Below are 16,675 nucleotides of genomic sequence, written 5' to 3'. Positions count from 1 at the left end.
AATCTGGAGTGGCTTACCCTGGAGCCAATATATGGGATCAAGACAACATATACAAAAAATTGGGTATAATAGAAGCTCCGATAATGCCTCAGTGGGATGCATGAATTCAGCTAACATAACGATTAATTAAAACCAGATAATTTATTTTTTGTTTAAAAAAGGAAAAAAGAAAAGAACAATATTCCACAGTGAGTGATTAAAAAGGAATCTTGAACATAAATAAAACTTGAAAACAATAAGGTTTCTGGTTTAGAAAAAGACTGTTTTCAGGTGAGAAGAGCAGTAAAACCAGAAATGTGGAATAAGAGACTATTTTGGGCTGCCTGATCATAATCTAACTGAGAGAAAAAAGTCACATTTAATAAAAGTTCCATTTATGGCTTAAACACACACAATACCTATAGATTCATAATTAGGATTCAAATCTCCAATATCTATGAGATAGCAATATCTATCTAAGATATGGTCCTGATTTACAATTAGATGTGACACTTAATCTATATTTAATATAAATCTTTGGAAAAATCTTGTTTTGTGGGTTCTCTCTCATATCAATGTTGAAATAGCACTAAACACACTTTGATCAGAACCTTATCTTTCATGTATCTTTGGAAAATAAGATTTTAAAATGGAAATGCTGACAACAGAACAATGAATTTATCCTTATACGAAGATATTCCATGCATTCTCAAATACTGAAGGTGACTGTCATAAGGAATTGGAGGTTCCCACTCATTAATAATTAATTAATTTAAAGAAAACAACTAGAAACATGTATAGCATGCCACACCTGTCTTGCAACAAACAGAAACAACACGTTGAGTTTATAGCACGTTAAAGAGGGATTCTTTGTTTCCTTACCCGCCGTGGGTCTCTCTTGGCCAAGTTTCTCAGGGCCATCACTGCATTACCTTGAACCCTGGATGGGAGCGCAGAAGCACCAGGTGTATATCCTGGCATAAACTTCATGATGCGCTTTAAGATGGCTGGATGTCCTACATTCCCAAAAGCCTTCAGGGCCAGGATCATTTCTTCTTCATTGGCCCTGCTGGATGCTTCAGCTGCAAAATCATATAGTGGCTGAAAAATCGAAAAGAGGCTTTAAGTTGCAATTCCGTTCTGTAGACATGTTACTGTCTACCCACACCTGAGGCTTGGTTCATGCTGAGTGTTTTTAGTTTGTTCAAATAACTTATTGAAATTATTTTCAATTGTATTTAGTGTCATTGGTCTCTTTTATTGGTCTCTGCCAGCTAGGATGGCAAGTTTTTTTGTAGTATGGACTTCTAGAGAGACCACCAGGCTATTTCATACTGCTCTTTGTAAAGCAAGCAAATCCTAACATTTTTTTAGTCAATGGGCGGGATTTGAACTTGTGGTCTAAACTACTGTTATTTTTGAATGTGTAGCTAGAACTAAATCTTGCACTGTAGATACCTCTTCTGACTGCACACATAAAGACTGAATGAAAAGAGCCACAACATCATCGAATAATATCAATACATCAGATAGGCCTGAAAAGCAACTTGTTTTTTTTTTTTTAAGATATCACATTTTTGCTCTATTAATCTAACTCAAAACTTTTACAGGATAATACTAATAGCCAAATCCAAATATAAAACATTTCCTGTTGGACCACTTGCTTTGCTTTAAACTTCCCATCTCCCAATAACATTTGTCTTAAATAGCTGAGAGGCAGTGTTGACTAGTGGAGAGAGAGTGCTACACTGGGATTCAGGACAGTTGGGGTCCCTTCCTGGCTCTGCCCTTGGCCTGCTGGGTGTCCTTGTACATGTCATTTTAGGTCTTTGTGCTTCTATTTGCTGAACTGCAAAATGGGGAAAATGATACTTACCGCCACCTTTGCAAAGCACTTTAAGATATATTGGTGAAAAGTGCTGTATAAGAACTAGATATTATTATTGTCAGTGGGCAGTGTAACGTATTGGTTTAAGTAGACGACTGGAAGTCAAGATTACTGAGTTCTGTTCCTAGCGCTACAAATGACTCACTGCATGACTTTAGCCAAGGAATTAATTTTTGTGTTCCTTAGTTTGTACATCTCTTACATGGTTGTATTTATAAGAACCATACAAGGGTGTCATGGGACTTCATGAATGAATGACTATAAAGCATTTTGAGATCCTCAGATAGAAGGTGCCATGAAAATGTCAATAATTATATGTTTTGTCCTTCCAACCTTTATTGTCTAAATCTCAATTTTTCCATTAAAAGATGAATAAAAGAAATTCAGGCTGTGTACCTGGAGAGCTGGCTCAGGGCAGGAGTCTGAAACGGAGCAGTACTTGTGAACCAATGATCCATAGGCAAGATAGGAAATTCTATGAAGTACAGTTCCTGAGTGCATATGAATCCTTTTCAGGAGGAGCTAGAGAGAAAATATTTAGACATTAGCACCCACTAGCAAGAAATATTTTAATTTTTATTTTGCATTTATGTATATTTTATATAAATCTGCATGCAGGAAAAGACAATGCATAGCAATCGATATTCCCTGAAAGGATGGCTTCTTAGCTGATCAGTGACTTACTGTATTTCAGATAGTGATCACATGTTATCCCTGAGAAATTTCAGATTTGTTGTTTTAATAATATTCCAGATTTTAATTTGGTTATTAGGTTCTTGTAATCCAAAGGGTGAAAAATCACGCAAGTCGGGAAAGTGAATTTTACTCTGTCTGAGAACTGAGGGGCACATAGTATTCCTAAAACTAGGCATGCTCTTTGTTTATGGACAAAAAACTAAGACCGTTACTAAATATCTTCCAATAATTCAGACTGATGGGAATATTTAGCATGAAATCAAATGCTGACATCAGACTTGAATCCATCACTTTCTGCCCTATAGATGAACATGCTAATAAGTGGTCTTTGCTGACATTCATAGAGGAACAAATTTTGCTCTTAGAGGCATGGCTCTCACTGAAATTAAGAGGAAATGAGTATATGCCTCTGAGGGCAGAATCTGATCCACAGAATATGTATGAAATTGTATAATGAGCCTGATTCTACTCTCTCTTACACCAGTTCCACACTGGCATAATTCTCTTGACTTCAGAATAGTTACTTTGATTTACAACAATCCTGAGAGAATCAGTTATGATAAAGCAAAACATGTATTTCTTACTGTCTAGTTTTTGTGGGGTCCCTCAGTTACAAATCCAATCTTGATCTAACTAGAATTCCAGAAATCAGTTTGCAACATTTAAACTACATCACTTAAGAATATTCAACTGTTTCATTCTGGCTTCATCTATGTCCCTTTGATTGCGCCCACCCTCCCATCACAGTCAGGAAATAAACTCTTTTCAACCTCACTAGAGGATATAAAACCTTTGTATTTTCAAAGCCTTTGCAATCTTGCCAAAGGAGTAAAATACAATGGATGCTAGAATTGGTGAAGAAAGATTAGAGAGTATTGAAAGTTTCCTACCACAGCTTCATCTATCACATCACGGGTTGGTGTACTTAAATGCAGGCACACTAGCACTGCCTGAGCTGCCTCCAAATCACTGAGTTCTTGCCTTTCAATTTTATGCCTGAAGAACCTGATTGCAGTATGAGTGGATATGGCAGAAATTATATCCAAAATCAAGCGCCTGCAATAGGAAAGACAATGATCATTTTCCAGATCTGCAGCTGAACACATTAATTTTAGATTTTCAGTCACAGTTTTAGGAATTAAAGTTACTATTACTATTACCTGTACGCAGGCTGGCTAGAAAACTGTTTCCAAATTAACTGATAGTCATCTTCATTTGCTGCCCGGAAAAGCTGTACAAGTCGCAGGAATTTTGATGGAGCATCACTGGGAACCCGCTCATGCGTGTGGTCTACCAGATACTGCAGGTTTTCCAATATCTGCAAGAAAATTAAAATATACAGCAGGATCAGATATGTTCCCTTTCCCACAAGCACAGCATTGGCACCAACATACAGAAAAATATTGATTCCAGCAGTTAAGTTTTACCTGACTCTTCAAATTTTTTATTTTGAATAACTGGATGGGAAGCTGAAGCAATTCACTGCCAAAATGGTACCGAAGTGATCCACGTTTCTGGAATTCTATTGATGGGATTTGTGGGGAGTGTTTTTGCACATCGCTTAGTGCCAGCTTCTGCCTGCATTAGAGAAACCCAGTGAAATAACATCACGAGATGCAGTATGCAAAATAAAGATAAGTTCTGCTCTGAATATAATTATGTGCTTTTACAAAAAAGAGTTTTGTAATCAAAAGGCAAAGTTATTCAGAAACATATGCACTGATCCTGAGAGTACTGGCAACTCCCGATACTCAGAACCTCTCAGGATCATAGCTAGACTTTACTGCCCTTTGGGATTAAAGGACAACTGAAAACTGGGGCAGGAGGAGTATGTATGTGGGGAGGGGAGCTGATAAATAAGATCACAGGAAATGCGTGTTATATGTACATTTGTGTATTGAAGTTCAGACAAATAACTGGCTTGATTCTTCATCAGAAATCATCATGGAATTTTAAACTTTTCTAGAGGCTCCTCAGAGTTCTTACACACTTCTACACTTTCTGGTTTCAAATGGAAGTGAAAAAAGTGAAATACACCAAGAAATGTTACAGTCTCTTCTTGAATTATTGCTGACCCAACTGTAAGTAGAATGTCCTGGTGATTTCATAAGATGAAATGTTCTCATGAGATTTCTAACCTGAGTTCTCAAGCAAAGAGGTTCAGATACTTTGGAAAAGCATCCAAACCTTTGGAAGTTTTTCAAACTGAGCTGAACCAGCACCCTTCAACATCAAGAAGTGTTAATGAAAAGCAGTGTTTGTAAACTTTTCTTATCTCTGCCATGTTTGTGGCTAAAGGGATGTTTCCTATCCTGCCAATTACATTTAAATAGGCCCTTTAGGACAATATACTTTTAGGCATTTGTACTGAACATCTGAGAACATTCCAGTAGAAATATGATTGTACCGAATAGTCTCTAATACCTCTATAGAAAATTGGCATGTTTACTTTGGAATCTTTTAAAACATTCCATGCACTGTTTCTATAAGAATTTCATAAAATCTTTGCAAAAAATTTTCATCTATAGACAATCCTATAAGAGCAAACGAGTAGGGTCTATATAATCAATAGACATTTTTCCTCTCCAGAAAAGTTATACAATATTACTAGAAGGGCATTGGGGTCAGGAAGTATAATGTTATGTACACTCAGACAGGCTTTTCTATCCCTTCCAGAACATGCCAAATCTATTATATACCTTCAGCTCTGATGTAGTAGAAGAGGTATATGTGCACAGAAGACATGGGAAAATGGTATATTAATATATATGGAAGAATGAATATTCAAGCTTGGTCCACACTTAAAACTTATATCAGCATAGCAATGTCAGCTGGGAATGTGGAGGAGGAAAAAATCCAGTGATGCAGCTATGCCAATAAATCCCCCAGTGTAGATGCATCTTGCCAGCAAAAGCACTCTTTGTTGGCATTAGCTGATGTTGTTGGGGCAAGTGGTGCCACTACATTGGCAGAACACCTATGCCTGTCAGTGTACACTGGATCTATTCTGGGAACTAGGCTGCCATAGGCTTGTAATTTAGCCATGGCCCAGATGTGGGGTTAAATGGTAAAATAATAATAGAACTCCCCTTGACTTCAATGGGAGAAGTGTTAGGCCAGCACTGAGCAGTTTGAAAACCTGATCCCCAAGTGTATTAAATGTCTTGATATTTTACTTCTGACCTATAAGAAAAATGTATTAAAAGTAGCTTTAGTTATCTGACAAATGTTTCCTGGAGACCCAGGCTGCATGTCCTCCTCTTACTACCCCTCATATGGTTGGCCAAGTCTTCTGGACAATTCATGGAGTATAGGAGCTGGGAACAGAACAAAGCCACTGCTGAGTCTCTTTTCCACCCTTTTGGGGCATCGAACAACCCCTGAGGAATAGGAAGGGAGCAGTTCTGTGTTTCCCTGAAGACAGAGGGCCAGGTCCTAAGAGGGTGGAAATTGGTGTAGGTCCATTGGCTCTAAGAGAGTACTGCTAACTTATGACAACCTAGGATCTGACGCCCGGTCTGCAATTGTGCCTGATCCTTTCCTGAGCTGCATAAAATGCCTGGCATCATCACCACCCCATTTTGTACCCACATCTGGTCCTTCGAGTGAAAAAGTTCCTTAAAATACCTTATCCTACCCCCTCTTTAGCCAACTTATCATACCCACTTATGCGTCTCTTGACTAATTAATTAGTCTCCAGCCCTTAATTCATTTTTGTTGCAGTTCTCTGAATTCCCAATCTGTCATAATATTTCTGGTATTGTTATAGTGGAGGGGCCAGTTCCTCACTGAAGTTACTGGAGCAATGCCAGTTGCCATAAGCTAGGATCTGGCTTGAGGTGATATATATCTAAGTGATAAAAAGAACTCTCTCTCTTCCCTACTCTGTGACATGGTGCCTCTGTATATAAAACCCATAACTAGAGCAGGTCATAAAATAATTTGTTTCTGCGGAAACTTTTATTGAAAATGAAAAAAATATTCATAAAAAACCTGAAAACTGGAAGGTTTAAATTTTCAGCCAAATACTTTCAGGTTTCGGCCAAAATGTTTTTGACATAAACTCAAAATTTTCCACAGACAGCAAACACTTTTTAGCATAATGTTTCATTGTTAAAAATCCATTTTTCCATCATAAGCAGTAGTGATGGAAAATTTTCAACCAGCCATACCCATAACTGCACGGGCAATATGTCAAATTTCAAACTGCTGTTTGGTTTTGTGAACTATCCACCTGGGTCTCTTTCAGTGATATGATTTTCCAGAGATCTTCCTTTCAGTGAGTAACTGTGTGTCAGAGTATTTTACTACATGTACATTAGTTTGCATTTTTTCAGATCAAATTGCATTTGTTTTGGCTTTTAAGGCATAAATCAAATATCCCAGAGAAATAAACTCATCAGACATTGCCAACTTTAGCTAGCAAACTTTGGATGGTGATGCATGTGTTTCAGATTTATGACTAACAGTGAAGGTTGTTTTTTATATTAACTGTTTGAGGCTTTATGTAATGAAATATTACCAGTCAACGTGCAGTAGATGCAGAGGTCTTGTTTCAGTTAGGGAATTTGACTGAATTACTTACATGCTGAATTACTGAATTAAAGGGATATGCAATTTTGGATAAGTTACGCAGATGTACAGTACCTTGCTTCTACTACAACATTTCCTCCAGTAATCTCATTGAATGGTGTGAACTGATGGACTTCTTGGACATCCGCTTGTACAATTAAAGCCTCCTCCCGTGAAGATTTGATTTTGTAATTATAAGTAGTGGCTGCCCGGGAATACTTGTTTTTCTTCAGAATGAAAAAGTGACAAATAGAATATTATTTAACTTAAATTCCATGAATAGAATTCATAAATATTAGGGTCAGAAAATACCACTTATACCATTCAGGGCTTGTCTTCACTTACCTCCAAGATTCGGCGGCAGTCGACTGGAGTTACGCAAGCTACGCAAAAAAATTGCATAACTCCTGTCAACTTCTCTACTTCTCTTCTGCACGCCATCTTCACTGCACTGCGTGCTGTTCCTGTCAATGCAGCACTACGCTACTTGAGGAGGTGGTCTTAATATGTCGATTTCTGGATCGACTGAGTGGGTCTTCACTGACCGCTCAGTCGATCCAGAGAGGTTGATCTGACGGTGGCGAATTTGCCACTGTCAGTGAAGACATAGCCTCAGTATGGCCCATTTGCTGGCAGAGCTACTCTCTGAATTATTCCCTTTAATATCTTATGTGAATTCTGCTTGCATATTTACATAATGGAGTTCAATCCCATTGCTCATACTCTTAAGAATTTTAAACATAAACCTTTCTTTCCTTAAATTTAAGGAACTGATCATTCTTTTGAGAGGGTAAAATTTTGTTCTGAGTAGAGACAGCAAGTCTCATATGCACCACTGTTCTGAAGGTATAGTGTGATACAGAGGCTTTGCATTGGCCAGTACATGTGAATTTCATGCAGAAAGCAAATATAGGTAATTAGATATAACAAGCCTGATTTGCCTCCATTTAAAGTGGCGTAAGTCAGAAGTCAATGGCGTTAAATGGGTGCAAAACCAATGCATGAGAGAGAAGAATCAGCCCCACAATGTGTTAAAATATAAATCCATTTTACTTACTTCCCTGCAGGCTGGGCACTGGTAAGTATATGCAGAACCAGTATGCATCTGAGCTCTCTCATCACAGCTACTTAGGTCCTTGGATTTTGTCACATACATTTGATTTGCTTTCTTGTCTTCTTTAATCACATAGGTTGTATTGCAGACCCCATCGATCCCAGCCTGCCAAAAACGAGAACCAGTCAGCTCTCAGAGAATGCTTCTCTTGATGCAGAATTCCTGGATGCTCAACATGGTGCTCTACTATTCTCTGACTATTTTTAAAAAACATGTATATACTGCCAAAGGGACACATTGAAAGCACTGACAAAAGTCCCACTTTCAGTGGGACAAAATTTTGGCTAAGTGGGAGGTTTGTATCAATTTCCAATTAGGGACTATGGAATCTGAAGTGTAATTTGGAAAAAAATTAATAAATATGTGCTGAAATAATTTGATCAGTCAGAATTAAACTTTAAAAGCAAGAGATTTCAGAGTTGTGGCTGATGCTTTGCCCTTAAAAATCCCATTATACCTAATCTCCAGCTCATACATTCCTCTATTAGAGGCTGCAGAATAGCAGATAATCTGACACACAATGTGAGCACCAGTAATTATACATTAGTTAAGAATAGTGGAGCTTTAACTGTGGATGTTCTTGCATTTTAAGGTTTAACTCAGATGCTTAATACTACTTTAAGATTTTATATGTATAAGGAGTATTGGTTCACCTCAGTCAGTGAACAGGACTTCTGCTAATGTTAAAGGGAGATAAGTAAATGCATTTTTGGAGGGAATGGCTAATTTCCTGACTTATTATTGTTAACGATAGTGTACAATTGCTCCAGGGACTTAGTGGTACAGGACCTGATCTTTCAGACCAAAGTTAAAATGCCCATTAATTAAGTGACCCTTTGCAAGTCATTTATCATCTGATTCTGCATTCCTTAAATACCCCAAACTCTCATTGACCTCACTGGGAGTTTAGGATGCACAGGAATATAGGGTCACACCCTGTAGCTCAGATTCACCTTCTGTATTTTGGGACCTGTCATGCCTATCTTCCCTTGTAAAGAACTTTGAGATCCTCAGGGAAAGATGCCAATGTTAATTAATGAGTGAATGACTCAGTAAAATAATGAAAATTCAGACAGGATTTCAGTAGCTAAACCCATATGTGTAGGTTAGCGACAGGGCTACCTCATATAACCAATTCATTTAGAAATAATGAAGATGTGAAACTGGACATTGCAAAATACTGCGTGTGCTACAACTGTCAGGACTCAATATGGTGCTTCAGGTAGGACAAATATTATGAAAAATATGAGATCCCGAAGCTCATTTCAAAACCTTACTCTGTTCATATCAAGTATTTCAGTTTTCTAAACTAAAGTGATTTTGATCTACATTTTCAATAAAAAGAATTTGAAATAATTTAATATCCAGGGTTTTGCTGATCTCCAAATGAAGATCAGCCACATCAGTGTAAATATATTCATGCAAAACTAAATAAATTGCAATCTGTGTGGTGAATTTTAATGTGGGGTGATTTAAAAAAGGTATTAAAATCCATCCTATAGTGGAAATTCCAATAGAACATCAAGTACAACTGACAATGCCATTTACAACAACATATGTACTATAGCCCTCCTAAAACAGGAGCTAAAGGAGATTAAAGTATACATGATTTCTTAGAGACATCAAATTGCTATTATTTCTAGCTGAAATGTTGGTAATATGCTGAGGGTTTCAGCTTGTTTTAATGTATTATTCAGATTTTTTGTAGACTAATATTGTAACTTTCAGAGTGGTTTCCTTTTACTGGAAACACAAACCATGTTTCTTTAGGTTCTAATGTTGTTAATACACTCCTGAAATCATTTGACCAATTAAATTAAAAATCTATACATTTCTCTGTACCATTAAGGTGCAGATCTATCAGTAGTGGTACAAAATAAATGAACAACTTTCTTCTAAGTCTAAATGTTGCTAGTAAATATACACTTAACACTGAATTCAGATACATGTATCAGAAGAACCAGAAGTGTATGCTTATTCAAATTACACCACAAACATAATTACCAAAGCGAAGTACTCACCTCTTGTAAGTTATACGTATTCTGTGACTTCTTCATGGTGAATTCCAGTACATTCAGAATTCCTCGATAGAAATTAAGACCATCATCTGAGAGAGCATCTGGAGCCTTAAGAGTTCCAACCCGGCCATTGCTGTATTCAAATTTGATGGGGTTTCTGAGTTGTGCTGAAAGAGCCTGGGTCAGTTTAGATGACCGTGTGAACGGATCTCTAGGCCAGACACCATTGTATTCTGCCGCTTCGAGTGAATGAATCTGTGAGAGAAATGGAAATAGATTTCCTATTACCTTTTTTCCATTAACTTTTCTTCTTAAGATTTTAGGAAGCAAAAAGCTCAGACAAAAGCCATGACAGGGACTTGCAGGCATGAAAAGTGGCTGAGTATGCCTTCACACATACTAGGCTTTGTCCCAATTCTCAGATCATCTGTCTGACTCAAAAGTTGGCCTGTGTACAATGAGCCAGAGAAGAGCCACACTAAGTAGCTTTCTAGTGTTGGTGGAAGCCCTGCAGTAAATTGTGGTGCAAGTTAATGTGGCATGGGGCAGCATTAAGTCTGGTGGTGCTCTCTATCATCCCCCCAACTGAAATCACAGAGCACAGCTAAGGGTCAAGAACTAATAGTGACATGGCTGCTGCGATATTCTTAGAGTCACTGTTAGTATTGGGGGATAGGGAGCAGAGTGGAGGATTTGTCCCTCCCCATACATTTGGCTGGGGAACCCTGGGGTTGGAGGTTCAGATGGCTGTAGATCTCTCTTTCTCTACCTCATATTCTAGCCCTGTTGCAGTGTAAACCTCCCTGCCCCCAACACACTGTCCCTTCAGTGTGCTTCTGCCATATATGTTCAGTCTCCAGGGCTCAATGGAGACTGCCAACATGGGTGAGAGTTATGCTGATGGTTTTGTGATGAAGACACTTGTCTACAGGGAACGAGTCTGAGACCATCAATTTTAACTTGAAGTGGATATGAACCAGTGGCCTAAAGGTGAAAGATTAATCTCCTGTACCATCCACTCCTCCAAAATCACATGCTTTAAATTTAACAGCATAAAAATGAAACTTCTCCTATAGGTGAAAGATCATGTCATATTACATAACCCAAGAGAGAAATTTCCAAATGCCTTTCATTATATCCTATAAGAACGCATAACCGCAGATAGCTTCTTCAGTTCCCGCACTTTTCAGGCACTTATAAGGACACAGCCACTAGTCTTTCCTATCTATAATTTTCAATTAGCCAAGTGAAAGCTTTTAAAAAGATCATTTTTCTTCCATACACATACAAGACTAAGTGGAGTCTGTCCAGAGCAATAGAGGGGTATGTTTCAATACATTCACTGGAAACACACATAGGCTTACATTAAAGGTCAAAATCATTTTCATATCATCAGAAATCTTTAGTAATTACTCAGAAATTTCAATGTCAGCACACAATAAATGAATACAAACTCAGTATAGCACAACATGGCACTTTCCCCCTGAAGCTAAAGAAACAGCTAGAAAAAATATTTATGCCAAATATTGAATGACATCCAGCTGCTATAATATGTTTATTTCTGTATGTTTGCTGGTTACAAAATCAGTTGATTAAATAATCTTAGGTTGTACAATTTGGGAACAATTGAATTGATCCAGTAATAAATTATTATGCATTTGAAATTACATTCTGTTGTCTTCCTGACCACAAAGCAGAAGAAATCCTTAAAGCCCAAGGTTGGCTTGGGCTGAGAATTACCTGGCAAAGTGCGAATAGAATATAGGGAATTCATAACAGAATAACAGTGTTACTTTCATTCTGCCTCAGTAAGCCAAACATATGATGAAACACAATTATTTCCCCCAAGCTTGAAAAAAAAAAAAAAAAAAAGTAATGTAGGAAGGTAATTTCAGATTTCAAATGGGACACATTTTCTTACCCAAATAAGACAAAGTTTTGGCCCAATGCCACTAATTTCCACTTTACTTTTTATTTTTATTCCAGCTCTTGCAAGTCCTCTGTCTGGAAGTCCACTGAGAAGCATACTTTCATAATCATATATATAAACCTTGTTTTCTTTGAAATCAGGTTCTGTAAAGAAACAATGCCCAGTAAACATTATAGAGAACCCATAGAACATATTTTAGTATTCTTAGTTCCAAATAGCAAAGATCAATTTGTTCATTTTGTATTACTTCTGAAGCATATTATCAGTTGTAAAACTATATTAAATATTCATATGCCTTTCAGATTATATTTCAGTTGCACACACTACAATTATATCATCTGATAGGAAAAATACTTACGATAATTAAGTTGCTGCCCCCCTGAAAGAGAAAAAAAATACTGACATTAAGATACAGAGAAAAATAGAAGAATCATTTTACAATTTTTAAAAAAAGATTTACTGTCCAAATTTTTATCTCAACCTGTGAAGTATATACTGCATAGTGCTTTCCAGTTAATTCTATATTAATTTTTAAACATAGACTTTTATTCTAAGGTCTGAATATATCCAAACTTCCCTCCTCTAGACAAAGAAGAATTTGCTATCTGGTGTTCTTGTCCATTTATACAACTTTGAAGTTTATGTTTATAAATGAACAACAATTAGTCTCCTAAGCCTTATTCAAAAAAATTCTCTGCTAGAAACCTATTCAGATAGATAAGGTACTTACCCACAAGGGTCAAAGTCAGAGCTAGAATTAAGTCCCTCATTATGAAGGATAGGCTAAAGGTGAATGTGCCGGGTTCTCTTTTATAAAGGCATAATCTATCACATGATTAGTTTGGAACTTCACTTTGATGAATAAGCATATTTCAGGATCAGTATTGATCAATCAAAAAACAAACATTTCTTAGGGTAGGAATGCTGTTCATGCAAATCTATTGGATGATTTAAACCAAATGTGTATTTTATATGAAATATAGAATCTAATTCTGATATTTCTTGTTTTCTACCTTTTTTTTCCAGTTCTCCACACACATTTGTACAATAATTCAACAATTAGCAATAAATATTTGAGTTTACTTTAAAAACAGTGGGGCTAGATTCACAGCTAATATAACCCAGCATAGCTCAATTAAATTCAGTGGAGTCATGCTGATTTACACCACCTGAGTTTCTGGACCAAAAGCTCTTTAAGACTTACATCCGCTCTTCAAAGTGACATAGCTGTGTCTAAAAGGAGGATTTGTGTATGATTTAATTTCCAGTGACTGAGATTTCTGCATGTTGCTTTCGCTCACAATCCTGCAGAGAAAAACCATGCAAGCGCAGAGCCCCTTCGAAGCCAATGAGGCTTAATGACAGTGCATGGCTTCCCCCTGCATGGTTCTCTTTGAAGAAGCAGAGCCTTATTGCAGACTTGTGTGAAGCTATCTCGGGAGAACAATCCACTCAGTTATCCCCCAGATTCTGTTGCCAGTTACATGTATGTAAATCCAAAGTAAATGTGCTGGCCATTAAGGTCGATGGCATTACTCTTGATTTACACCAGAAAAATTAGAGGAAAATTCACCATTTTCGTGGCAGCATAGGGTTTGGAGGAACCTCGAAATGTTGTCGAGTCCATCCCCCTCTGCTGAGGCAGGATCATATATACCGAGACAAGTATATCTGTTTTGCTCTCTGATGTCTTAGGAGGAGCCTGTAAGAAAAGGCAGTGGGTAAAATTTTCAAAAACACTTGAGTGAGTTAGGTGTGTTAAATCCCATTGACTTTGAAAGGAATGGCTACTAAATCACTTAGGTGGTTTTGAAAATGTTACCCAGTATCTCCCACTCACCTTACATGATGCCCATCTTGTTGTAATCGTGACATTTATTTTAATCTTCCTTTGGAAAAAGTTCACAATTCGTTGTAAATCTTTTTTCTCCCAAAACCTCACTTATGCATATTTGGAATGAGTCTACGTCCATTTTGAATTTAATCTTGCCTTAAGGGCAAATGTTTGCTGTAAATTATCTATCAAGTAAAAGACATAATTTTAAAGTGTCTGGGTGCTAAGGTTGGTGAGTGGCGAGGGAAGGAGAATTCAAAATATATATCTAGTATTTCTTTGAGGCTATGAAAGGTAAAAAAAAGTTTTTGCAAGCTAGGCACACATGCAGGCAGCTCAAATACATTCTTAAGAGAACAAAAAGATTTCCTTAGGCTGCTACTTCATTAAGAATAATAAGAATAAAAAACTGTGTTGGATTTTTAAGACTGATTCTGGGCGTACAAATCTATTTCCTGGAAGCTCCATCTAACAGCCACCTCTCTACCATCATGATACTACTTCATGTACTTCATTGCTACCCGAATGCAGGAATTACAGACTAGTGCTGTGCCAGTGCATCTGAGGAGGAGTCAGTTATGTGGACAGCCATTGTGCTTAGCAGTGGCAACAGCAGTTACTCTGCCCAGACAGGGCAGCTGTTGTACATCATTGTTAGAGTTGAATAGATAATCAATGTGGGAACCCAATGGTGGACAAAAATAAGTAGGATGAGGGCAAACTCATTTGGGGACCCTTATTATTGATTCCCCTAAAAAGTCCTGGAAATCCTTGGCTCATACCTGCCTTCCGTAAAACAAAATGTATACACCTGAATACCCCAGTCCAGAAAATCATGAAAAAAACCAATGTAAAAAACCAATGAAAATATTTCCTCCTATTAAAACATGTTCCAATTTGCAAGATATATGTCTGAGTTGTTATGACAGATCCATATTTAGGTCATTGCTTCTGTGCCAATTCAGATCGTAGATCCTTACTGAATAATCAAGAGGTAGATGTCCAACTTTGATTGACTTTCAATGGGAGATGGACATCTAACTCCTTTGAAACTGCCAGCCTAAAAGAATGTCCCATTCTGTCTTTCTAAGTATCGCCACTTATCCCAGCTCACATGTTCCTCCCATTTAGTGTTTCCCCATCAAAGCTGTAATCTGCATAAAGTGGGGGGAAAGAAATAGAAAGTTTGCACAGTTATAAATAAAATGCTATAAAAACTATATTAAAAAGGTGGTGAATAATCCAAGAAGATCTTTGAGCCCTGGAGTTCTAATATCAAATGTGTATGTGTATACTTTCTCATTAACTTTCTTTTAAGAAATCCTAACTTAATTTCAGTTTGATTTAGTTATTACTAATGAGAAAAGTAAGAGAGACTCAAAACATTCACTGGCTATATAGTTTTCTTACCCCTTTGCCTTTGTTGAATTGGGGGTTAAGTATACAATGGTGACTGTGGGAAGTATTCTAATGAAGAAAATGCTTATTTTTTGTGCCGTCACATTGTTTGCAGACTATAAAAGTGTCTATATGTATAGTGGCAACATAATACTTTCTGAGTGGGAAACATTCAGAATTCTGCTGCTTCTGTTACTGTTCTTTCATTGTGCCGTAATCAATGATATAAGCCTGACTGCTGCAGTAATATTGTGCCATCACGATGAACTGGCCAGGCTTGCATAGTACGCAAAGTTGAAACACTGTGAGTAAGACTATTAATGTGAGACTATTAACACAGTATTGCAATAACGCGAAAGAGGCACTCAGACATTTTAATATGATGCTATAAGATGTTTCTCTTTTAATAAAAGACTTTATAGGTCTGATAGCCTTGCTCTAGCCTGATAATGCAACATTTGCATTACTTTAGTGATCCTTAAAAGGAGCAAAGTTTGTGATCAGCTTGTATAAGCACCCAAATATTGGATGCTTAAGTACAGGTCTGTCTACACTGCACGGCGAAGGTACGATTGCAGCACAGGGAGACATACCTGATATATTCCTGCCGTACTAGGGTCCTGGGTACACACACAAGTGCCTGGATCCCCACTATCTGAGTTGGTTTTCCTGGGTGTAGGGAAAAAGAGAGACAGAAATTTGTTACATCTTTTATTATTTTCAAGGGGGAGCTTGGTGGACCATTCCCCACCCGCCACAAATTCAGTGTGTAACTGAAAGACAGACCTAAGAGTTTTGCCACTGACTTTGAGGGGAGTGGCACTAGTTTCCCCCCAAAACATCCAGGTCAGAAGGAATAAACAATCTACCACTTTAAGAAATTAATTTAAAAGGCAAATACAGTGATGAGCGCTACTGAAATACACCTAATATAAATACAACTAAAAAGCCCCTACAGTAACGAGCTAGTGGGTGCATACTTTCACATGGAGGAAGGAATTTGTAGTCTGGCCACAGACTTCATTTGCAGACTACATAGGTATTGCTAAAATAGAAAGAGTGAGCAAAACATGTTTTTTCAAATGATGGGAAATCTCTTGGGAGCATCTTAAAAAAAAGCAAGTGAAAGAAGTTCACAATGCTACTATTCTCTGCCATTGCCACAGCAACACATGTAATAAGGACTGTGATGTGCACTATTTCAATATGTGGGGGTGGGGAGAGTTACGGAGAGCATGATGGCAAC

General features: G+C 37.5%; 1 protein-coding gene across 2 annotated transcripts in view; it reads right to left on the bottom strand.

Annotated features, from left to right (window-relative positions):
- LOC137146929 (vitellogenin-1-like) overlaps window positions 1–13,021 on the bottom strand; it is a 43,700-nt gene extending 30,679 nt beyond the window's left edge. For both annotated transcript variants that reach the window (XM_067538601.1, XM_067538602.1), the window contains exons 1-11: window positions 12,928–13,021; window positions 12,556–12,576; window positions 12,189–12,340; window positions 10,271–10,522; window positions 8,193–8,354; window positions 7,211–7,362; window positions 3,991–4,141; window positions 3,724–3,881; window positions 3,454–3,619; window positions 2,264–2,389; window positions 862–1,080 (exon numbers count right to left, since the gene is read on the bottom strand). In XM_067538601.1, coding sequence (XP_067394702.1) covers window positions 862–1,080; window positions 2,264–2,389; window positions 3,454–3,619; window positions 3,724–3,881; window positions 3,991–4,141; window positions 7,211–7,362; window positions 8,193–8,354; window positions 10,271–10,522; window positions 12,189–12,340; window positions 12,556–12,576; window positions 12,928–12,967 — 1,599 coding nt within the window. In that variant the 5' untranslated portion in view covers window positions 12,968–13,021. The remainder of the gene's footprint in view (window positions 1–861; window positions 1,081–2,263; window positions 2,390–3,453; window positions 3,620–3,723; window positions 3,882–3,990; window positions 4,142–7,210; window positions 7,363–8,192; window positions 8,355–10,270; window positions 10,523–12,188; window positions 12,341–12,555; window positions 12,577–12,927) is intronic.
- Window positions 13,022–16,675: the final 3,654 nt, after the last annotated feature.

Source organism: Emydura macquarii, unplaced genomic scaffold (genome assembly GCF_026122565.2).
Source record: "Emydura macquarii macquarii isolate MOO-44397 ecotype Brisbane River unplaced genomic scaffold, CSIRO-AGI_Emac_v2 contig_480, whole genome shotgun sequence".
Lineage (NCBI taxonomy): Eukaryota > Metazoa > Chordata > Testudines > Chelidae > Emydura > Emydura macquarii.
This window is presented reverse-complemented; position numbering and strand designations above follow the sequence as displayed.